This window comes from Rhea americana, unplaced genomic scaffold, assembly GCF_003343005.1.
Source record: "Rhea americana isolate MKP2758 unplaced genomic scaffold, rheAme1 scaffold_137, whole genome shotgun sequence".
Lineage (NCBI taxonomy): Eukaryota > Metazoa > Chordata > Aves > Rheiformes > Rheidae > Rhea > Rhea americana.
Window position 1 is genome coordinate 48,329 of NW_028185450.1, and position 24,410 is coordinate 72,738.

The 24,410-nt window shown below is 39.9% G+C and overlaps 1 protein-coding gene across 1 annotated transcript in view; it reads left to right on the top strand.

Annotated features, from left to right (window-relative positions):
- The first annotated feature begins 23,154 nt into the window (after window positions 1-23,154).
- Window positions 23,155-24,410, top strand: part of PLD5 (phospholipase D family member 5) — a 139,275-nt gene continuing 138,019 nt past the window's right edge. The window contains exon 1 of the mRNA XM_085298250.1: window positions 23,155-23,201. Within this exon, the coding sequence (XP_085154376.1) occupies window positions 23,199-23,201 (3 nt within the window). The 5' untranslated portion in view covers window positions 23,155-23,198. The remainder of the gene's footprint in view (window positions 23,202-24,410) is intronic.

Below are 24,410 nucleotides of genomic sequence, written 5' to 3' on the forward strand. Positions count from 1 at the left end.
TTCTCTTTTGGCTTACTTGATTTGAAGAGGGGACAGGGACTTCACCTTAAAGTTGTGGTCAAAAGGAAGGTCCATCATGAGTATCTGCATACAAACCGGCCAAATGGAGTAACAAGAAAAGAATAGAAAATGCAATTTTTCAACATATGTGGTTGACTTTTTGGAACAGTGGGTTCTAAAAACATGCAAAAATATTGGTGCTTGAGAAATTTACTCAACAGTATAATAAATGATTGTATATTTGAACTACTGACTCTAATTTCTGTCTGAGACATGGAATCTTTGGCTCATTTAGCTAGTTACTCTTACTTTAAGCGAGGAACACAGAAGCTATGCAAAAGGACTGTCAAAAGAGAAATATAAAGTATTTAAACTGAGCACAGGGGCCACTTCTGCTCTTCGAAAGATCAAGGAATTTTAAATGTGAGTGAGTCTTATCAAACCCCTAGTGCAGACCTACCTCAGCTAACAAATTACTTGGTAATTTATTCTGATTTTAAATACATGTCTCTTTGGAATTCATTTTCTATTCACTGTTCACTTTTTAACATCTGTTATCTGCATAGGAGGCAAATTCAGTGATTCTTAGATGGCATTATTAAAGCTTTTGATGTAAACCTCCATACGTCTATAGTTGTGCAAATATTGTTGAGATAAGTGTTTATATCAAACATCCTCTTCACATATTACAAAACCCAYTCCAAATATCTATGTGTATGGATGTTAACTGAAAATGGAAGTAAAATAAAAATTTTATGTATTTTGTTCAAATGTTGATTTTTAATAAGTAACTCTTGCTTTTTGTCTGAGCATAATTATTCTGAGATATATATTCCTGTTCCTTTCTGCAGTCAGGCAGATTCACKTAGACTTACATAAAGATTCAAGCATTTTTCTTATTGCTTGTGAAGCAAAACTGCATTGAAAGTGGGTCCTATGGATTCTAAGCCAAAAATGTGAAAATTAAATAATGCTTTTTCTTAGTTATTGGCTGCCATATCATCTGCAAAGTTGTTATACTATTTGAAGCATGTGGGGAGAGCAACACAAATAATCACTTCAATCATCCTTTCTCCATGCGAATAAACCATTGCATACTGTGACTAGTCTCCATTTGTCATTTGAGTGACAGCACTGTCTTCCAGAGAGCTGAAGTTCTCTGTTGTGCAGTGTTTCATGAACATCAAAGACAGCTTGACATTTCTTTCACTTTGCATGGGAAACAAGTTGATGCATTTATTTTAGCCAGCAAGCCTTTGTCTTTCATCTCCTGTATGTTGTGTGACAGGAAGATGCAAGGAGTATAGATAAGCTCCTAATGCCATTGAGGACAAGTATTTTATTAGTGATGACCTGGAGTTGCACCTATGTGTGGTAGTACTTTCAGGTATAACAATGCCAACAGTTTTAAATACCTTTTGGTAGGATTTTTGTTGTAAATTTGATAAATCTAAATTTCAGTTGTAGATGAAAATGATCAGACTGCTGGGCACTTGGAATAACATCGGTTCTTTCCATYTCTCAGTCCTGAATTTATGACTGCTTATATACATTTTAATGGAAAACCCAATATCTACTAGTTTCAGGAGGAGGAGATGTACCTTACATCAGGGCTCAGACTATCTGCAGAGTGTTCTAACACTTAAGTTGATTTTCCCTGCACACTCAGTTTTGATGGGGTGAGGGGAAGGTGTTCATTTTATACTTGCATTTTCTTTTTCTTTTATCCTTCAGGGCTTCAAGTATAAGACCATTTTATTTTATTTCCTTCTCTAGAGGCAAAAAGATGCCTTATTTTCATTGACCTCAGCAGAAGTTATAATGTTCTGCAAAACCAGTTTCTGAGCTGCCTTATTGTTGATGGCATTAGTTGGTTTAATTTGATGTGTTTTAAGTCTCTTCAGAGTAAACRTTTTTGTTTTTCATGTCCTATGTTCCCCTGGCCATTTTTTCCTTTCTCTTATGGAAAAATGAACTCCCTATATACTTTAGCTAAGGACATGATTGAAAAGTTAGCTTTTTGCTGTTCTGGATTTCTAGGTAAGAGAACATCATCCTTTGCATAGTCTTCTGTGTAACCCTTTATCAATGCCAGCTAATTGCTCTGCTTGCTTTTGCCATGGGGAACCTGGCTTATTCAGAAGGAAACTTGTTCTTCGACAGTTACATTGGTCTATTCTGKTTTTTGCTGGATGTTATTTTGCCTCTTGCCTGTTGTGAAGAGATGTGCTTGGTGCACCTTGATCTTGCTAACAGTTTCAGTGCAACAGGCAGCTTTTGGAGAATTGTGCTCATTTTGGCCATTCTGATAACGTAACACTTGTGGAATGGATAATAGGAAACGATAGCTTTGATAACCTTCAAAGAGATGTCTCCTCCTTTTACTTAATAATAATAATAATAAAAAAAAAGGCATGAATTCATGTTTCCCTCTGATGTAAATACCCTTTGCTTTCTCTATGTGATCTCTGAGCCTCCGTGTTATTGCTGATCTCTGTTTCTGGCTTGCAGTCAAATTTGTAAGGTGCAAACCCTTTTGGGGTGGAGGAAGGGATGGMAGGCTTCTTTCTATCCCTTTGAATAAAGGAAAGGGGTGAGAGTTAGACTTACAAAGCTATGGGCTACTGTGAGATGACCTGTGGAGTGATATATAGCATCGTTCTGCAGATGCTATTTCATCTACATGTGGGGAGTTTAATGCAGATAAAAAACATGTGTGGTGAAACCCACCATCACTTTTAGTTTTGCTAGTTTTCAGCTTCTTCCTTCCTTTTTTTCCTCTCTCTTTCACAGCTTGGAGAAAAAACATTCCTTGAAAACTTACCTTGCTGTGTCTCCCCAGTCTCTTCTGAGGTGCTGCTTTACCTCACTGATGGGTTTTCTCATAGGTGTTYTTGCAAGTTCTGCCAGAGATACTCCCACTGCAGTACCTGAATCCCAGGTATCAGGAGTGGGGATTACTCTACAGTAAAGTTCTTCTGCTTGCATAGTACCTCTCAAAGTTGTGACAAATTGTTCCAGGATTTTTGTTCTGTGTTTTGTTTACTTTTGAAAAGACTAGATTGATTTCCCTGGGACTGCCAGTCCTAGAGGAGTAAGGGAAGTGAACACCGTGAAGGCATTTACTGTTCAGCCTAGAGATTGCGTGGCCATTAAAGGATAAAAACYGTGAATCATTGCTCACCAGGATGGAAAGGAGCTATGGAAAGGAGCATGTTGTGTTTTAGCCTGCCTGTGCGGGGGGAGGGGAGGGGGGTGGGGATCTTCCTCTATCGTGATCCCCATAGTGTGGGATACCCTATAGGATTTATGCAAGTTTTATAAAAGCTGTTTGAAATATGAACAGTCTGTTATGAAGATGGCACATGACATAATGTAGAAAAGGTATGTTAAAAGCTTACAACTACAGATTTCCAGGAGTTATACTTCAATTTATTAAAGAAAAAAATMATAATCACTCAAGACTGATTTTGTTTTTGAGTTTTTTAATGCTTTTCTCTATAGGGAGAAGCAGAGTGATGTTCCTGGCTTGAATTAAAGGAGAATAACCTAATGATGGAAGAAGGTGGAAAGAACCAGGGAAACTGCTCTAGTGGTCTTGGCCAATGCTGGAAATAGATTGCTGCTGTTGTAGTAGCAGTTGCTGTAGCTGCTGGTGCATGATTAATATTCACCTTAAGAGGAGCAAGCTACTCATGCTGAAGGAGGCAGAGTTTGGAAAAAGTACATGCATAATCTGCATAACTATCCATTGCTTTTTCATAGAATGATCTGGACATTTACAGAGCAACTTTGGCCTCGTTGCTATAGTCTTGAGCCTCTACAGTCTGCCCTGAGATGAACTTAGAAACCTAGGACTTGATACAGCATGTGAGACAATTTTATTTGTACCTTCAGAAAGCTGGAAAGTTAGCAAGCCAACAAGACTGAGTGTATTAAAGTGTAGACATCATTGCAGACTTTTACCAAGCTGACTACCATGTTGTGCCAATGTAAATTTGGTTTAGCCCTCACTGATTGAGAATAAACAGCCCATTAGAACATAGGAATATAGAAACTGGCTCTTTATTTACTTTCTTTTTTTCTTCTTTCCCCAGCACAGTGAATCTGAATGACTCCTCAGAACAAGTACTGTACTTGTACTTAGAACAAGTGCAAGTACTATTGGTAGAAGCATTATTCTAGTTACTGGTAGGCTATGGAGTATAAGCTAAGCATCTACTGGCCTAATTTACTATTTTAGATGTGTCTGCATAGCATTTTGAGGCTCCAGGTTCTAARTGTTCACTACACTGGKTTTTTTTGTTTGTTTTTGTAGTCCTGGATTTCTGGAAGCTTATGGTGTGAATCCTGGGTGTCTCTTTAAAGGATGAAAAGCTGCTCAGCCTGGTTGAGAAACTTGAAATTGTATATTGRGCGTAACAGCAGGACTCAAGAAGGCCAGAAAACAAATCTGCCAGCCAAAAAGGATGATTATGGAAAATACCTACGTGGTCTCATTGACTCACATTAGAGGATACCTGATAAAATATGCTGTCCTWTGTGCTTGGCCCTTATCTGTTCCCCAAGTCGGAACTGATTTCTCTTGTCACTGTTTATCACACTTTCTTATCCTTATTTATGAGACAAGAAATGCCTAGGAAATCAGTTAATGAGGTAGTCTGTTCTATGGCATAAACATACCTGCTTTCCTAGTCTGGTCTTTGGGGAACTGAATGATGCTTGATTATAAAATCATAGAATAATTCAGGTTGCAAGGGACCYCTGGAGGTTATCTGGTCCAATCCCCTGCTCAAAGCAGACMAATTAGACTGCATTGTTCAGGGCTGTGTCCATTTGAGTTTTGAATATCTCTGAAGATGGAGATTAYGCAACCTCTTCTGGTGCCTGTTCTAATATTTATCTACCTTCATGGGGGATATTGGAGGAAAATAAAATCTGATATCTAACTGGAGTTTCTTGTCGAGCTTCTCCATATTCCCTTGTGCCTCTTATCCTTTCATCACATACTTTTCAGAAGAGTCTGGCTCCATTTTCTCTGTGTTCTCCCATTAGATAGTTGAAGACAGCAGAAAAATTTCTCCCCCACCCCATGGCTTTTCTTTTTGAAGGATGAACAAGCTCAGTTCTCTCAGCCTCTCCTAGTACCTCATGTGCTCTAGGCTCCTGGCTATCTTAGTGGCTTTCCACTGGATTTGTTACAGTGCATCTATGCCTGTCTTGTATCAGGGAGCCCTAAACTGGACACAGTACTCCAGATGCAGCTTTACAARTACTGAAGACGAAAAGAATTGCTTCCTTTTCAAGCTGACTACACTTTTAATATACTATATGGTTGGCCTCCTCTGCCATAAGGGCATAGTGCTGACTCATATTCAATTTGTTTTCCATCAAAACACCTGCATCCTTTTCTGCAAAGCTGCTTTCTAGCCTGTCAGCCCCCCTGCTTGTACTGTTTTAGAGGGTTATTTCATCCTCAGTGAAGGACTTTGCATTTGCCTTTGGCCTTCATGGGGTTCTTATCAGCCCATTTCTTGAGCATTTGCCTTTGGCCTTCATGGGGTTCTTGTCAGCCCATTTCTTGAGCCAGTCTGAATAGTAGCCCTGTCTTGTCCGTGTCACTGAAAGTCACTCTGTGCAGGTCATTAATAAGATTTTAAACAGTAATGATCCTGGTAGCAATCTTGGAGAGACTTCTGTAGTAACTGGTTGCCAGTTGGACTTTGTATACTGACTACAGCCCTTTGAGACCAATGGTTCAGCCAGTTTTCCACCCATCATCTCATTTGCTTACCAATGCACATCTTGCTAATTTGTCTGTATGGTTGATATAGGAGATTGTCAGAGGCCTTGCTAAAGTCAAGCTATGYCACGTCTTCTGTTCTCTTCTTGTCCACAGACCCAGCCATCTCATCACACAAGATGATCAGGTTAGTGCAAYGCAATTTGCTTGGTAAATCCAAGTTTTTTTTTCATATTGTTGTCTTCACGTGCTACCTTCCSTCTTGAGGAATGAAAAACTTGACTGTTTGGCCTCTAAATGGCTCATTCCTGAGCTTAGTTGCCTTTTGACTAGTGGAGATGCTTGCTAGTTCCAGTTCTAAAAAGGAAGCTGAGGTGAAATCMTCCCCTCTACCCCGATATTACTTTGACTGAATGGCTCTGAGGACAGACTCTTCAGTTGGACTGACTTCTTGTGGACTGTCTTTATTAACCTACTCTGGGAAATGTCACAGATCCTATTTGCAACTAACCTTTCTGTATTAGAGAAAGGAGTATYTGACAGTGGCAGCACCACTTGAAAACTCGAATTGTTGACTAAGTTTCCTATCTGCCGGTAGTTGTCTTTAGTTGCAAAGTTAGCTTAGCTTAACTTCCTCGAAGTTTACCTGGCTTCAGGAAGGTGGTTAGTCTGTGAAAGAATAATGGAGCTTAGCTGAGCAGAGTAAACAGTGTGGAATTTACAGTTCATTATGACTTCGTATTCAGTTTCTRGATCGGGTGTCCTAAAGATGACCTAAAGAAATGTTTTGACGCTAGACAGAAGTGAGATCTCGGAACTGCCTTGACTTGCTACTCTATTYGAAGAGTGAAAATAGGCTTTGTATTTTCTATACGACCTTGGGTAAGGTATCATAGACTTACTGTGACTCATTTTTTTACATATGTAATGGATAGCATTAGTCAGATTCTTATCAGGGTTGTGAGGCTATATCCAATAAAGATGATAAAATATACATACGGTCAAGTGGTGAACCATATGAATACTTTAGATAAATGGTAATGTAACATTTTTCATTTCAGCTTCCCAGAATAGATAGTACACTGGCAGTTTAAGATGCAATCCCATGCATGTCTCATCTGSTGTAGTGTCAGGTTGCTATTGAGAAGCGATGCCCGGCTTCTTGAGTTGCAAGGTCTGCCACCTTCTTTGTACTGCTGCTGGTGATGGTGTGGTCAGAGGCTGAGCTGGTCAACTTGCTGATTTTTACAGAAAATTCTCTTCCTCCTGAATGAGATGCTGGCTTTCTGTCAGGTGAGCTAATTCAGCAATCCTGGTGATGCAGGGAGAGCCAGGTTTGATGTGGGAGAAGGAGCAGGAGTGTGAGGAGAAGAGGAAGGGAGCTGATCAGAAACATCCCACTTGGTGGTTGCTGTCCTTGGRTTGGTTAAAGTGCAAAATAAAATAACACCTTTGGGAATACATRGCCTCATGTAGAGACAGCATCCTTTCTAGGCCTTTTAGAGTAAGAACCGAGATTCCTAGGGCCCGAGGGTGCAGACTACTGCAATACAGAGTGTCTGAGGAGAGATTRCTTCAATTACCTGCAGCTTTGTCGATGTTAACATTAGCTATTATCCAGCCAGCTTTCAGAAAGCAAAATTCTACCTACTTGGGTCAAAAGCATTACAGAGAGAATGTTTCCCAAAATAGGAAGAATATATCATCTCTCTAGACCAGCCTTCTGTTTTCTAGGTAGGGCTCCAGCTTGCTTGGAGCATCCTCGCTGACTTGGAGAAAACGAGGCCAAGAGCAAACAGAAGTGTATCATCAAATTGCTCGTGATGAATTACATGTTAACGTTTTGGTGGGGCTCTTTCCTAGACTTAATTGTCTGTGTACAGGGTCTTTTGTCTGGATGGAGGGTGAATTTAAGCTCAAGAATGGGTTTTCTGCTGAGTTTGAAAGGCAGTATTAATAAAAACAATTAGTAATAAAACTTCTTGCAGAGAATCTTAATGTCGCTATATGCCACTTCAGATTTTTTGTCTTTTGTCTTGTAGCATACCAGTTCAGCTATTGTTTCCTCATTTTGTTTAAGCTTGTATTGTTAGTGAATTCCTAATGTTATTCACTAGTCACTTCATTTCCTGCAGAAAATGTTTCTTATCTGGCTCCTTTAAGGAGTGTAATCATTAAAACATTCACAGGTACGCATGACACCTATGTTGCCATAACTCTTTTATTGCATGACTCCTCTTTGCTTACTCTGTGTAGTTGTACATTTTCACAGGAAGTTAGTAGACTTATTCTCAAATATTTGGAGGGAAAAAAGGCAAAATGTTATTGGAGACAGAGAAAGAAAAGAGTTATGTCAAGGACTGTGAATCTTCTGACACAGTGAATGCTTTGAATGATGCTTTAGTGGCATACAGTCTTAAGAACATCAGGTGGAAAAGATGATGTAGAAATGTGAAATCGTGATTTGCTGGCTCTAACTGTTAAGAATTTCATGCACACTTTTAAAAAAATATATATTTAGACTCCTCCAGAAACTGAGAAATGCGGATGCGTCATAATTGTTGTTCCTTCATACATTTGAGATAGAAGGGAATTGTGTAAACATCTCAGTGAAGCACATAGGCTAATGTCTGAACTGTTCTCTAATTTAATACCATATGATGAAAATACTGAACGCAGCCAAAGCTTTGTACTTGGGTTCTGCTTGTGGAATAAACAGTGTGAAATATAATATGCTTGTTTTGCTAGGTGTCTTTCTTAGAAATTCCTGAAGAGAATCCCTGTGGAGGGAGGAAGTGTAAGAGAAATCTAGAAATCTGGGGTCCGAGGAGGGAGGAAGCTGAAGGCAAGTTTGGGGAGAGAGCTCCTGCACATGAGTCCGCTTCTGTGCCTGGAGCTTACAGGTTTCATCTCGTTCAGTAGCTGAGCATCACGCACCGCTGGATGTCGGCACCGTCCCCTGGAGTGGGATGCTAGCGTAATATTAAYGTGAGAAAAGTCTTGCTAGTCAGTGTGACCCAGCCTCATGGAGGGAGTCTCAGTTTTGGGCAGTTTGGTTGTTTCCATCCCCTGAAGGCATCTGGGTGCAAATCCAGACTGCTGTGTGAGGAGGAGGGGTGGTGTTTGCTGCATCAGCAGGTGGTGAGTCTGGCCACCAGCCTGAGCTGGCTGGCACTGGGAGGACGGGAACGTGCTGAAGCGCTGCCGCTTCACGCTGCGGGGTCATCATGGGTGGTGCCTCGTGGACTTCGCCTGCCTCTTGCCCTCCCGTCTGGAATGGGACCTGCAGGTAAATCAAATGTTGATTGAGACTGAGCACAGCATGGTGGGACGTGGAGGTTCACATACATAGCTGTGTTTGTGCTTGGCTGAATCTATAAAAACAACTAATCGCATCATTTGATTTTTCTCAAGTAACTGGGGTAATTATTTAGAATGAGCAGTCTTTGACAGATAGTTGTTAACACCTTTGGTTACTTTTTTTCTTTTGGTGAAATTATAGCCTACATATGCAAACAATGTAACACAGAGAYCTATTAACTAATAGCTATTGCAGTGATGGAAAACTGCTGAAAAGGAATACCTGTAATAGATACATTTTATACAACTCTTTCTCAGAATGTAAAGTTGGTTTGCAAAGAAATGTGAAGATTAAAAAGAAAAATGGTGTAAAAGGTAGTGTATACACTTTCCCATCAGTTTATATAACATGTTTCGTAATTGGATCACTGGAAGCAGGCCCACTAAATACATTATTTACTTGAGTAAATCACGGAAAGCAGGAAGGAGAGGAACACTAAGAGTTCACGTAGTACCTGCTTATGTCCCAAGGTAGTATTAACTCTAAGTATAATAATTACAGATGATGTTACCTTTAAACTTCAGGATAAAGAATGAAAGTAAGTGGCTATAGTACAAAGATATTTAGAACTTATTATTCCGTTTTGCATTTTCCCTTTCCAGAATTATGACTGTTTTATCCAGTCTTTTCCATTACAGTTTGCATAAAAGAAATGCAAAAAAGCTCATATTTAGTGTGAATTCCTAATGTTATTTGTTTACATTGCTTACAGATTTACCAAGCACTTGTGGTTTATTAATACATAATTTTTTGTGGTCAGGTTTACTATTTTATCTTCAACTAAGTTRAATAAGTTCTGTTCAAAGAAAGTGCTGCTCCTTGTGCACCAATGTAGCCTGCAGTATAATTGCATTAGGATTATGAACGAAAGCAGGAGCACAAATTTTCTCTCCTCAATTATAATGTAAGTTTACCCTTACCATTGATGTGTTTTTTCTGGTAGGTTGTCTAATCTTCCTGTCTGCTTGTGCCTGTTTATTTCTCGGGGACATAATCCAAAGCCATTGAAAAGTCACTATTGATTCCAGTGAACTTGGGATCAAGGTCTCAAAATTCTCAATTTTAAGCTCTGCAGGAATAAATTTTGATGGCTTATGCAGTGATGATTACTGTGAAGAGCTTGTTTGAGGTCTTTAGGCTGTGCTTCATTGATAACTGTGTATTTAACACAAATACTGACTTGTCTTAAAGTCCTGTAGCCTGGCATTGTTTTAAATATTGAGACTATTTCTGTAAAGTAGATTGTAATGTTGTATTACAATTGCTTTAGGGTTTTTTTTATTATTTAAACGTTAATGTGCTGCCACGTGCTTTGGTGTGAATTTTCTTCTGTAGTAAAAAGAAGAAAGACTCTATAATAAAAGAAAACCATGTTTTACATAAGCTATAAAGCAGAAGCCACACATAATTAAGTGATGCTTTTGCAGAAAATTAATATTATCTTTTGCACTTTGTCCATCAGAAAATGCTTTTTGATCCAAGCAGGACGTGTAATTTTAAATACCTTTGGAAATCAGCAATGCATTTCTGTGAGCGTGTATGCTGACATAAGCAAGTGCTGTTTCATTATTTTAAAAAAGGAAAAAGGTGACAAAGATCAGCTGCCCTATCTTCCTACCACCTCTTCAGAACACCTACCTTGAGCTCGCAGGGTGATTTACTGTTTAGGTTCTGCACTGCTTTTCAGCTGGGGCCGAATGTTTTCAGTGCCTGCAGATTTGGAGTGCTGCAGAGTAGGCAGTTGTCATGCAGTATGTGAGGGACAGTATAAATCAGAGTATATTCAGAGAACCACTGTTAGGACTGCATTCTCATTACTCAGCCRGATAATTTTATTGCTTTTTTTTATTTTATCTTTTTTGGAAAGTTGTAGTTACTGAGTCAACATTTTTTTCAGTTCGATAGATGCTGAAAAGGCAACTTTTTTTTTCTTTTCTTTTTTTAAGAATCATCAGCAATTTAGTTTTGTCTAAATAAGACTGGAGACTAGGTAAAATGTATGAATACAGTAATTAATAGGATGGTTGACTGCTCAGCTTGGGTGACAGATTAGAACAAGTGTGCTTTGCTTAGGAAGCATGTGAAGACATGTAGGCATCTATGATAGACATTTTGGTTCTGGTAGTAGTGAAGGTGCAGAGACATGGCTGTGAGGTTACAACATGAATAAGTATCCAGAGACTTGGACTGGATGGATTAGACTTGGCTTCAGAGATCATTCCGGCTCACTGTGTGATTGAGTTGCATTTTGTAAATGCAATCTAGATGTATACTAATCTCATGAGAGCTGAATTACTTAAGAGTGTGTAGAGAAAGTTGGAGGTTACGTTCTTATTTTCAACAGCATTATTAGTGCTGTTAGTGCGGTGGCTAGTGTTTCCTGCTGAGATTAGGGCCTCTTGAGCTGTGCAGTGTACAAACAGAGTGAGAGACAGGTCTTTCCTGAAAGTTAAGGGGAGGAAATAAAGGTGCAACWTGACAATTTGTCTTGTTCAGTTACTGGTTTAGCAGAGGATTGAAAATAGTTCTCTGCCTTGCAGATCAGTGTTGTAGCCACTGTATTTCAATTTTTGGCTTGTCTTTTTTAATTGTGAGTGTCTCTAAGATGAGACACCCTGCCCTGATTTCATCTGTCCCTGGCACGTGCACAGACTGTGTCTACATTAGCAAATAGTGCAGAGTAGTAGAAGCAGATCTGTACAGCAAAATGCTTAGTGCTGTAGACCGAGTGTCAATAATACATACRTTTGGGAGGTTTAAACAGGATTAGCTCTAGTCTTGTCCTATTCACTGAACATCTGTTAGAAATTGGTGAGTATTAGTTGAACTCCCTAAAAAAGTCTGCAGGTTTAATTTAGTCCAGGTAAGTCCAATTTGTTTATTCCTAGACTATTCCAAGAAAAAAACTAAGTGGAGGTGATGGGGAGATTTGCTTCAAAAGTACAGTTTTGAAGCAAGTTTAAATACTAATGTAGACATACTCATCATATAGCCAAACATATATGTTCTTCAAAGTAACAAAATTCAGCTTAAGTTTGTATATTAGCCCTCAGAATTACACTTTATAGAGCTGAAGTTTTGGTTCTTGTGTTTTTGGAGGGGTGTGTGTGTGTGTGTGGTTGGTGTTTTTTTGTTTGTTTGTTTGTTTGTTTTTAACACAAATAGATTCAATTTTCTTCTCAAATCAGGCCTGAATTAGCTGGAGGTTCTCTAGCATTCAGAGGTGTCAGCAAAGCTTCAACAATACCCTGTTGAAAGTAGCCAGAAGAAGTTTGTAAGGGGAGTTCAAGTACAGCTACTTTTCAAGACTGCTTTTTGTGAAGGAATCATCATCTTTGCTGTTGAGACTAAGAGCAAACCCAAACCATGAAATCTTTTTTTTTTTTAATTTATTTATTTTTAATTACAAGCAAGGAAAATGTAGAGATTTTTTTTGATGGTATTGTACATACTGTGGAAAGTGGCCCTGAGAGCAGAGGTGATAAGATGCATTTCTCATAGTTGCAGTATGTTGTCTGGGAAAGCAGAAAGTCCCCAAAAGCCAGGGTAATGTAGCTATAGAGTGAGATAAAGACAGAGTGAAGAAGTGGTGCYGGCACACACCTCCAAATATTAGGAGATCTGAAATATAAATCCATATATAGTTTGTTTAACTGTAAAGGCAAAATAAAGCAAAAATAGAAGATTTAGATCTCTGGAAAGAAACTTGSAACTCTGTTTAGGCTGGTTCGTATTTTGTGCTATTTTCTGTAGCCTATGTTGACATACTGTGGCTTTTTCTCCAGTTAGTGGTCAAATCATCTGTAGCAGGTTCAAAGAATGCTGTTGTCTTACAGAAATGAGTCAAAATATTGAGCAAGCTTTATCGTGTTAGCTGCAGAAATGTTGCATCTAATCTCTCTAAATAATGAAAATAGTTGCATTCCCTGCTTTTCTGAAGAAAAGGATTATCAAGGTAAAAAGAGCTCCATATAATGTAATACAAAGCRTTTTAACTGATTTGGCAGTTAAATCTGAGCATCAGATCTTTCAGATTCTTCATTCGAACAGTAGAGATGTGTGTGTTGAGACAGGAACACCTTTGGGGACAAACTTCTCYGTGTCRTGAAGCRGTGAGCGAGCACCTGCAAGGTGGAGGTGACTCCATCCACATTGCAGCTGTTCTGCTGTCAGCCTCATAGGTCCGGGAGCCCCCAGTATGAGCTGTCGGGGTCTGCTCCCACTGAAGTTTATCCAAGATGAAGCTGAAAGGAAGATCACCGCACTCRAACACAATGCAGGGAGCACTGCGGCTACTGTTCTTGGTTTTTAGGGGCACTCCTATTTTTAATGATTTTTTCCCTCCTTTTCAGGGCTGAATCTTTCAATGTTTTGGTGTTTTTAGTTCCTGCTGATTTTTTCTGTTACCTGACTTTGTGGCCCCTATTTTGTATCCAGGGGAAATTGTTTACTTTTGCCTAGCTCCAATCAAGACTTTGATCTGGCAAATGTACRTGTTCAACATGGCTGATATACGCTTGGTATGTAATATTTGGCAAGACATTCTTTCTCTTCRTATTCTTTTTCCTTTCCTTGCAATTTGAAACTCAGAAATTCTAAACAGTAAAATTAAACTACCTCTTCAGGAATCTACTAGATTTCTGGATCAGCAGCAGGAAGCACCAGTGCTGCAATTTAATTTCAGAATTTCAGAAAGAGAAAGGAGAGGAGTTGGCCATTGCTTGGCTTGCGCATCACCTGGGAAAGTGTATTCCTAGTGTTTTGCACRTAAGCAAATGGCATCAGGTTTTTGTTAAAGTGGAAGATATTTGCTTTGTCATCCAAAGAGACATTTCCCGTAGGAAGAATGGAAGAGGCTTAACRCATCTTTCTGCAATGTGTGGAGTTCTCTTGGCATCTCTCTTTGCCCTTAGTTTTTTCAAAAGTGACTTTCTCCTGACGGTTCAGGCTCATGCTCTTCATCACATCAAGGCCGTATTTTTCAGTTGTAACAAGTGAAACACAGCTGAAACTGCTGTGGTAGCACGTGATACGCTGGCAAAGAATTTGGCCAAAAAAGCATACCTAGGTCTTGAATTGGCTCTTGGGACTAATTTGCAATACCTTAAAGTCATTAGATGATTAAACCATTAATGAACTTAAGCTGTGCCTTCAGTTCAGCTTGACCTGTAATAAGTTCATTAGGTTATTCATTACCCAACATTAAATTTCTGAGCAGTAGCTTTCAGCAACACTGCAAAAATGTGAGTATTAATTTAAATTACTATAAATGTCTGTTATTCATTTCCTCTTCTGCCAGTGCAGTATAATGATTGTACACGTCAGGCATATGTTATAATCTTGCTCTACTTTGTGCTTTGCATATAGTGTTTTTAGATCTCTACTCAAGCACTATTCCACTGTCCAGTAACTTCCTTGCAGAACACAGTCTCCAACCAGATGATCATGTTTTGTCTGCTGGATTTGTGCAGATAAATGGAACTTCTTTTTTGTTTCTCCTTTTTTGCTATTTCATTTCCCAAGCCAGCGATGTTTCGGATGCAAAGAGCAAAGCTGGGAATATTCATGTGTTACTTCACATCTGGTTTTAGATCACTTCTCCATATTGTCCTTTGAATTACCATCAACTCTATCTTTGATAGCTCAGGGAGAGAGCAACATTGTCCCTCGTGTTGAGGCCTTGCAAGTGCATAAAGCTGCCCGTGTTGTCCATTTTGCTGCCCTCTTACTTCCTCCTGAAATGAAAGACAGCTTTGTTGCAAAATACCTAGTATAAATATAAATCATTCACAGACCTGTGGTGRGAAGCAATGTGACTTTCCAAGTCCATATTTTATGTGCCTATTAGGTCAAAATTAGATCTAAACCATTGGATTTTTTGATCTGGTTGCATGTATAGTTGCTTTGAAGCTTGTGGCTGTTGGACTGGTAGTTCTGTCCATCTCTTGATACAGTAAGATAGCATCTCTCTTATCAGCTTTTTTATTTTACACCATCAATTTTCAAAGTTTGTCACTAAGTCACTCCTGACTTCACTTTTGCATAGACAGGAGCCCCCACACCATTCAGGTCAGCGGTCTTTCCTTGAACGGACTTCTCTTTTAGGTTTGGTAAAAACTAGTGTAAGACACCTTTCCTGCTGATCTCACTCTATTTGCTCACAATTAGCTTTGGACAAAGCCTCAGCTGCACTGTCTCTCTGTCTTTGAGGAAAACAGTCTGTCCCTTAAGTAATTTTTTTTAACCTCTTTCCACCTTGGAGAGGATTTTGTTCAAAGGAGTTGGCTCAGAAGTGCCTTTTTTTTTCTAGAAGCCTTTCAAAGGTCTTATCACCAAAATCAATTCTTCACTGTTCTTCTTACTAGCACACTTAGCTGCAAGTGGGCTAGACTATCATCCGCTGCTACCATCAATTTTTCAGACATGCTGTCGTTTCCAGGACCAGTTTCTGTTCAGCTGTCTGACCACTCACTGTGTCCTTTCCCGAGATGTTACCAGGTTTTGCAGTCTATTGTTTCTGAGAATGTTCTCATAATCCTCCTCTCACTTTTTCAGAAAGTCATTTTCTCAGAGCACCGAAAAAGCGTTTGCGGTATGGAAGTGTTTGTCCCTGCTGATCTTTACTCTTATGAGTGCCCCCATTAATTTCATCTCTGATACTGATTAATACTTGGGTTTTTTCTTCGTTTTTTTTTTTGTCTGTTTGTTTGAGGTAGTTCTTTCTGGGTCTTTTCTTTCTCTCTTTCTTGGCTTTTTGCAATGTCTGTAGTGCACATACATGTGGCTACTTAATAACATCTATTTGCTGATGCTCTTTTGTTTTTTCCTTTGGGTGTTCTGTGATACATAGATCTACTTTGGTGACTCAGGTGGCTGTGCTGCTGGACTCAGACCTGGGCTGAATCCCACAGCATTTTACTTCTGTGTTCCTTTAAACCTATCACTGTCTCCACACTTTATCTTCATAGTTCATCTTTCTCACAGATTGTATTGGGGAGAATGGTAGCTGCTGGGATGGCAGATCCAGGTACCCATTGATATTAGCTGACATTTTGTCCTAGTAGCATGGCAAAGGCAGTCCTGTCCTCACYGACGTCCCTCAGCACCGTGCAGGGCTGCTCCTTGGTCAACCTGTGCTGGAGTCACGTAGTGCGTGGGCTTTGCAAGTTTTCACAGATCTGTAGCAGTCACTTGCCTTCTCAATTTCTTGCTCATTGCCTATTTGGAGATGTGTTTAGCTAGTGTCACCTCCTTCCCCTGGCCTTCCCGTGTGTGGTACCTGAACAGATGCTGTTCAGAAATGAAGTTTAGCTGTCTTTCAGATCTCTCTTAGAATCACTGCTTTTCCCAAGGACTAGGTGGAGAGGCTCGTGTGGTTTTTCTTATAAAGTATGGTTGTCACTGAGCTAGTTACACTGAAACAATTTGGCACTCCTCTGGCCCTGCTGCTTGGGATTGTGCCACCATGTCTTTCAGGTATGGTGTTGTCACCCCAGACCATGATCCTTGGTCAGCTGATGCTTTTCCTCTGCATTTTCTTCACCATATGATTTTGTAGTAGTACCCTGTGGCTGCCTCTGGGCTTCCTCTGGCATTTTCCTGAGCCATCCTGCTCTAGCATGTGTCTCTGTCTGGCACCGGCTTTCTGATGGCAGCTTTGGAGTAACTTTGTGATGAAGGCAATCACAGGCTCAGGTGACCCTGGTGCACGGTGGCCCTGCGGTCACACTGAGCCTGGGCGATCTCCTCGGGTGCTGCTTCACCCAAGCAGYTCTCGGACTTCTCAGCTTAGCGGAGGCCGCTTTGATCTTTCTGCCGCTTCTTTCCTCTTCCAGCCGAGTTTGAGATTAGCATCGGGCAGACGACTGCAGCAGTCGTCTATATATATAAAAATGTCTGTTACAATGCAGAAAAATYATGTATAAATTCACATGGAAACAAAACTAAATTACATCAATGCTGCTAATGTTGTTACATAGGAGACCAAATCCATTAATAACGATTAGTTATTTTTAAAACTGGCTATTTTTCAGTATATACATCATGTAGGCTTTTTGTATAAAACTCTGTTTCATTAAATAGTCAGTAGCATATATTGTGATCATTCTTGCTTAGCTTAATCAAGTTAGTTCAAGTGCTCATTATAAGGTAACGACATACTTCTGCTTTTTGCATTTATTCTGCTCCTGGAGAGTTGGGCCCTTGCGATGCTGTGCCTCCCCCTCGTGGTGAACGAGAAGGTAGTAGAAAATGTCTGGCAGAAATCGCCTCGCTGGAAAGCAAGGGAAGAACGGGAGACGTGCTGTGATTTATGTTGACTGCTAGGCTTTTACTTGCTATTTTGAATACTGACAAGTGTTTCTCTAGGAGTGGTAGTTGCTGGGGGAATACCCGTTCGGATAGCCACTTTTCTCTGTAATGGAAATGTTTTGGAGGCTGATGAAGTATTACACTGATAACAAGTTCAGTATTTTAAGACTGTGTCTAATCTTCACTAGCACGTATGAAAAAAGTTATTTTTCCTTGGTTAAAAAGTAGGATAAGACTTTATTTGGCTCTTTTTTTCAATATGTCTTGAGCTGGTATTTTGTGACAGAAGGATGCGTGGCAGGAGCATCCTGTAAATGTTGCAAAGCAGTGGCATGTTAAGAACCAGACAGTGACTAGTGACCAAAACATCATGAACAAAACTTAAATTTCTTTAAATAGGATTCCTTAAACATTTGCTTCTTGTTTCAGGCATCCTTATAGTTGTATGCCAGTTTGAGTACCGAGGTGAAGGAACGCAGTGCTGGTCCGACCGGCTCAACTGTGGCGTGAGCAGGAGCAGCATCATCTTCTCTGTCACTCTTGATGGTAGTTGGGATGGGTGTCAGGAGTTGCCCACTCTCTCAGGATGGTGCTGGGCTGCTTGACAGTGCCTCCCCTAGCCCTCTAGGACCTCCGTGCTGCRATCTCAGGGCTGGTTGAGAACAAGGGTCTCTACATTTTTTTTTTAATATTATTATTATTTTTTTTTTTATGAGCTTGTGCGTTTGCCTGTGCATAGCAGGAGCTGGGGCGATGCTGCACAGCCCGGGAGCAGCCGGCGTAGTTGCTGTTTCCCAGCCCCTGGAGAGGGTTTCTGTGGGCGCTGAATCAGCATGTCGCAGCGCAACTGCAAGCCTTGTTTCCAGGTGGCTGGACTCTGGGAGGCAGCACTCATATGTTCTTTCAGCTGCATCTGATAGATAAGAAGGCTATATTTTGTTTGTTTATTTATTTAAGCATGATGGCATTTCTTCTGTAGCTGTTCTCACCTCTTACATACCCTGTCAGCTTTTCACCAAATAATGGAAAAGGGTCTCTGTGAACCTTGTAAGCAGTGTTTGGTCTCGATGATAGTGAAAACCCATCGTCCACTGTGTACTAGCACTACCCATTTAACTAGCAGACCCTGCTGGGCATAGGGCCATGCTCCGTACTAGCATTTTTTAGTGCTAAAGGAATAGCACCTCACTGACTTACAGAATGCACTTACTTCTTTGAAATGAAGATGTTAATTCTGAAAAAACTAATTAGGTTAGTGGCAGCCAAAATCTACAACAAGCAGCTAGGATGTTAGAGAGAGAGCGAGCTTGTTTTGAAGTAATGGGCCTGGTGAAAGGACCCAAATAAATGAAGAAATTGCTATCTGAAGAAGATTATTTCTGAAGTTTTATATTTAGTTTCATTTACTGATTTTTAGAATTCCTCCAGACTTATGTAGTCTAGTTTCTTTGCCATGTGAAGTCAAATTTAACTGCATGCATGTCTCCTTACCCATTAGAGTTATGATTTGTTTTTGGTCATTTGTAGCAACATGTGCATGCATCTTTCCATTATTCGTTAMAAACTACAGGTAGAGCCAGTGCTACTTAATGTGAGGTGCAATTTGGAAAAGAGGTAGACTYGGAGTGCCCCAAGAAACCCATAACTCCTTGTTGTGTTTGGTTTTGCAGCATCCCAAGTAGATCCAAAACAATTTGACAGGTCTGCATTTATATTTTTCAGAATCCTTAATTTCATTGAAAAATTGAAATACTTTGTTTTTCCATCATGTCTTGAGATAGAAATCAAATGTCAAAATAAAATAGTTTCTTCTCCCAGGGCAAGAGTTTCTCCCACTCAATTCTTTGATCACTTGCTGTATGTTTGATACTATTTTAATGCAACTATTCAGTTATTGCAGGCTGAGGGCTCTAATGTGGAATCTCTTACCGTGAAGAGAGCATGAATACATGAAGGCAAGAATACATGTCAACAGACGAGTTCTTTTCATCACAAAAATCAGAGTAATTTGAATCCAACTTCAGTTTTGTCAGGCACCCTTCTCGTGTTTTCCTTAACCATCTAGAGCATTTGGAGAGTTCCTTGTGTCTTTCCATTGGAAAGATCACTGCTTATGGAAAGGTTTTTATCATGATGTCTGTAAGCCACTTTTCTGTAGGTGGTTAGAGAACATTAGAGGTTGTATTTGAGAACTTTATCCTCATTTTAAACTGGTCTCTGAAGCATGGGGAATGCCAGTTAAACTGCTGAGGGCAGTGGGGAAAGCCTGACAATACATCCTTACTCCTTACATACATACATACTTACAGTGAGAGGACTGTAAGCAGTCAACAGAGTATTAAGGTAAGGGTGATACTCAACCTCAGGGAGATATGATTTCATCTTTTAAAGAGAGAAATTCTATAGACCTGTGTAGAAAATATAAGGTGAAGGTAAAGAAAGGATTTTTGTGAGTGACAGGAACTTTAAGGTTTCTCTGGATGGAAAAGCCAAGGTCTGCGCTCTTCTGAAGCAAGAGTGCAATGCTAAAGTAAATCATTTAACTTGAATGATTTTTTGGTTTCATATAGTTATAATGCTTGGTAATGCTACTTTGATATAAAAATATCCTCTAGTTAAATGTAGCAGATGAGTCAGCAATGTGCCCTTGTGGCCAAGAAGGCCAATGATATCCTGGGTGGCATTAGGAAGACTGTTGCCAGCAGGTCGAGGGAGGGATCCTGCCCCTCTACTCAGCCCTGGGGAGGCCTCGTCTTGAGTACTGTGTCCAGTTCTGGGCTCCCCAGGACAAGAGAGACATGGAGCTACTGGAGAGAGTCCAGCATAGGGCTACAAGGGTGATCAGAGGGTTGGAGCACCTGCCCTATGAGGAACGGCTGTGAGAGCTGGGCCTCTTCAGCCTGGGGAAGAGAAGACTGAGGGGGGATCTTATCAATGTGTGTAAGTACCTGAAGGGAGGGTGTCAAGGGGAGGGGGACAAACTCTTTTCAGTTGTCCCGTGTGACAGGACAAGAGGCAATGGGCAGAAAYTGAAGCACAGGAAGTTCYKCCTGACCGTGAGGGGGAATTTCTTCCCTGTGAGAGTGACGGAGCACTGGACCAGGTTGCCCAGGGAGGTTGTGGAGTCTCCTTCTCTGGAGATCTTCAAGGCCCACCTGGATGCAACCCTGTCTAACGTGCTCTAGGTGACCCTGCTGAGCATGGAGGTTGGACTAGGTGATCTCCAGCGGTCCCTTCCAACCTTACTGATTCTATGATTCCATGTTTGCACTTGAATTTGGAAGGTGTATGTTCTAAGTATGAGAAGACAGTTGCAGATTTGCAAAACTGTGTATGCATTCAAATAATTTTGAACTGTTAGATAACAAAATGGAAACATTCTGGTATCCTTGACTGAAAGCCAGGGTTGAAAACTGAGATTTTGCACGTATGCATCAGGCGCCATCACTATGCTGTATACACGTTTTGTTTAGAAACTCATGGGAGCAAGAGTTCACTGCATGCCTTTGTATTCAGCATCTGATCAATATTGCAACAAATACCTTCTATAAAGATTTCAGAATTTTCCCAAAAGAATTGCAGGAAGGATGCCCATAGATTAGCAAGATGGCTGAAGAATCTTCAGATGGAAAGAAGAATGTATTTAAAAACCCAGCCCCTTCCCCTCCCCAAATATGATTCAATGCAGCTGAACTCTTTCACAAAATCATCTGCTGAGTATCAGTGATATCCGGAAGAGTGGAGCCAGGGCAGCTCCTGTGCTGTGTCCTCCCTGGCAACTGCTTAGGGCCACCTCTGGCTTCTGGCTAAATGGTGAAAACAGTACTCTGTGCTGATTTCCTTTAACCTGTCGGCTATCTTGTAACCTGTTGTCTATTCCTGTTTTGACATTTTGTCTCTTGGTTTCTAAGAGCCTGTTTTCTTTGAATATTCCTTTCTGCCTTCTTAATTATTCTTTCAGTGCCTGTTTCTGAGGACTGTACTTATTTCTATTCCATCTTGCTGTGTTTCATAAGGGCTTGAATGATGGTCCCCTTCTCTTCTTTATTTACCCCAGATAATCTCATCTGCAAGCAAGGTTCTAATTCCATCTTTGTCATGAAGACTTGCCAATACATTTCTTTATTCCAGACCTTTCTTCTTCAGCCAGAACTGAAGAGCTCTTTGTGTGAATATCTAGCTATTAGCTTAAGCTCAGCATGGCTAAACAGAACTCCTGTAGATTCTCCTACTATTATTTTCTTGTCACTCTGGAAAATGACCTAACCCTATCGTGGTAGCCCTTACAGAAGTATAATTTTTTACTTTGACCTTTCTCTATATTTTGGCCCCAAAATAAATTTTGGTATTCTTGATATGTAAGTCTTATTTCTATATGTAGTTTGAAAAATAAGGTCATTCCTGTTTGAACAAAACCTTTCATCTAGCTGTTATTCAAATTGCAYGCTGATTAGTCCAGCATTCTTTTCTCTTGCCTTCTTCAAATCATTCTTGTGCTCTTACACCCGTTCAAACAGATCCTGTGAAAATCATTATTAGAACCCGTTGCAAAGAGAAGATTGGAAAGGTATCGACCTCTTTCCAGAGTTTCTTTTCTCACTTTGCACTGAGAGTGGTCTTAACTTTTCTAGACCTTTACAGTCTCTCCTTCATTGGGGAAACATCAACTCTATCCTATATCATCCCATCATTAAAATTGTAGACACTCGCTCTTGCACTCTTTCAGTGCAGTGATATACCTCCTCCTTGAGAGCAACTCCTACAACGTGTCTCCAACGTAATCTCCTTATCCCTTGATGACCTTGTCTTTAAAACTCCTTTATTGTGATGCCCAAAAGGCTTGGCAGTAGTCAAGTTGCTGATGTGTTGTTGTAAGTACTTCTCAAACTAGCCCTGACTGCTTGACTGGTCCCCTCTGCTTCCTCGCTCACTACGTTGCTGGGTTATGAGGTCCATAGGGTCCGGACCATCTTTGTTCTCCATCTAGCAYAGTAGTATTCTGGGGTGTCACAGCTGATATTAACTAATTGATGACAATTACAGCGTGGCAGAGCAGCTTTTTGTGTGTGTGTTTTTGAAGGGRAGATAGGGGCTGAAATGTGTAGTAGAAATGCTGGCTGATCGTTTCGGCTCCTCAAAACTTTCCACCTTGTCTTTGCTAGGAAAAGATGTAGGAAAAATACCCAACAAAGAACAATCCCACTGCAAATAAAAAATGCTTTTTCCTAATCTGAAGGGGTATTTGGCTGCCTTGCAAAAACACTGTGTGTTTTGGCAAAGTTAGGAGCTTTGGCTTAGGAAGATCCATGTTTGGAATAACAGGGTATGTTGCAAGTCAAGATTCAGGTATCTTGGCAGAGCTGTATGTGTAATCTGGCATGATGCCTGTCTGCACTGTGCCTAGCTGTAGCAAGTGCTAAAGTCCCTTATGAACAATATATGAATCTCATTTTGAAGGGGAAAAAAAAAGAGGAGGAGGGAAGAGGGAGCCAGGATTTATTTTAACATTTAGCAGATATAAAAAACAAGTATCAAGAAGCAAAATATTTTTATGAAGCGTTCTCTGTGCAAATTTTGCAACTTCTTGTTGCAAACCTCTTTATCGCTTGGATTGGCTGATTTCCAAAGCATCAAGGCTAGGAATTGAAGGACTGAAATATAATCAGTGGTGATACATTTTAACCACATAAAACATTCTCTGCTTCCAAAGCCTCCGGTGTCTCTAGTAAGCAGTGCAACAGCTCCTTGCTCCTGGACTCCAGACGGGGGAAATATTGGATCGGAATGGTAAGAAGCTGTTTAGTTTTCACCAGATCTAAATCAATACTTTGAGAAGGATGTTYGAAAGCTGTTGATGAGATTAGTAGGAGCAGTATTTAAACCAAATAACCAGTTTATAAGATACAGTGGCATTATAAATGTTTTGTTGGAAGAGATCAGCAAAGCAAGTTGGTGACAAATATCTTTGGCACTAAACATGTGCAGCTTATATAAAATCTTTTAAAATTTGAAAACACTGCTGACTGAAATTTGATGTAAAATACGAGCCTGCCTAATGGTTCCTTTGCAGGAAGACAACGGCATTAGCTTTTATTTTAATTTTGCATTAGTAACCACTGGCACAGATGTTATATATACGAATATAAATAAAACCTATGCCGATTGCTTGTGCAGGCTGTATGCTTATATGTTCTCTTTGTTTTTTTGGAAGAAACAGAGATGCTCTGTAGATTTCTTTATGACTTTTCAGAGAGCTATAAGGACTTTATTTTTCTGGGTTTTCCCTCTGTGAAAAGACCCATTAGTTACCTTGTGTTTCTCTTCTGTAATTGCTGGGTGGGATAAATAACCAAGTGCAACTTTTTTAGGACAGTGATTTTATTCTAAGTAACAATATAAATATTCTGTTGAAATAGTAGAAGATTATAAAATACATGAATGTGAAATATGAAATTATTGTAAATCAATACCAATGCTATTAGTAGTTTAAACAATGCCTGGAGAGGCATTAAAAACATTTATTAGTAGTTTTCTAGGTGGGGGACATTGGTGGGGGAAGGCATATCTGGGGAGTGTTACGGGCARGACTCATTCTCAATACTGGGCTTGATGCATATTTCAATAAGAAAAAATAATTTCTTGTGTGGGAACTCAGCCATTCATTTAAAGTGCATACCAGAGTCCAGGAATACATTGATTATGAAATTACAGTACATCAGGGTGAAAAACAAATTACTAAATAAATCTGAAGAGAAGAGTACTGAAATATGCTTACTTGACAGCCCAGCTGATGTGTGGGAAATTATTCTTTTTGTTATTCAAATGGAAGAGGAGAATTTTAGAAGAGCAAATATGGGAATTTGAAAAGTGTAGAGCAGATGTGAAACTGTCTGATTTGGTATTTTTCATTTTTGTTATGTATAAATTGTTGTTCAGCAGTATGAGAATTAGAATGTAAGAAGTAAAACTGTCACTGATGCTTTTTGACCTTTTTCT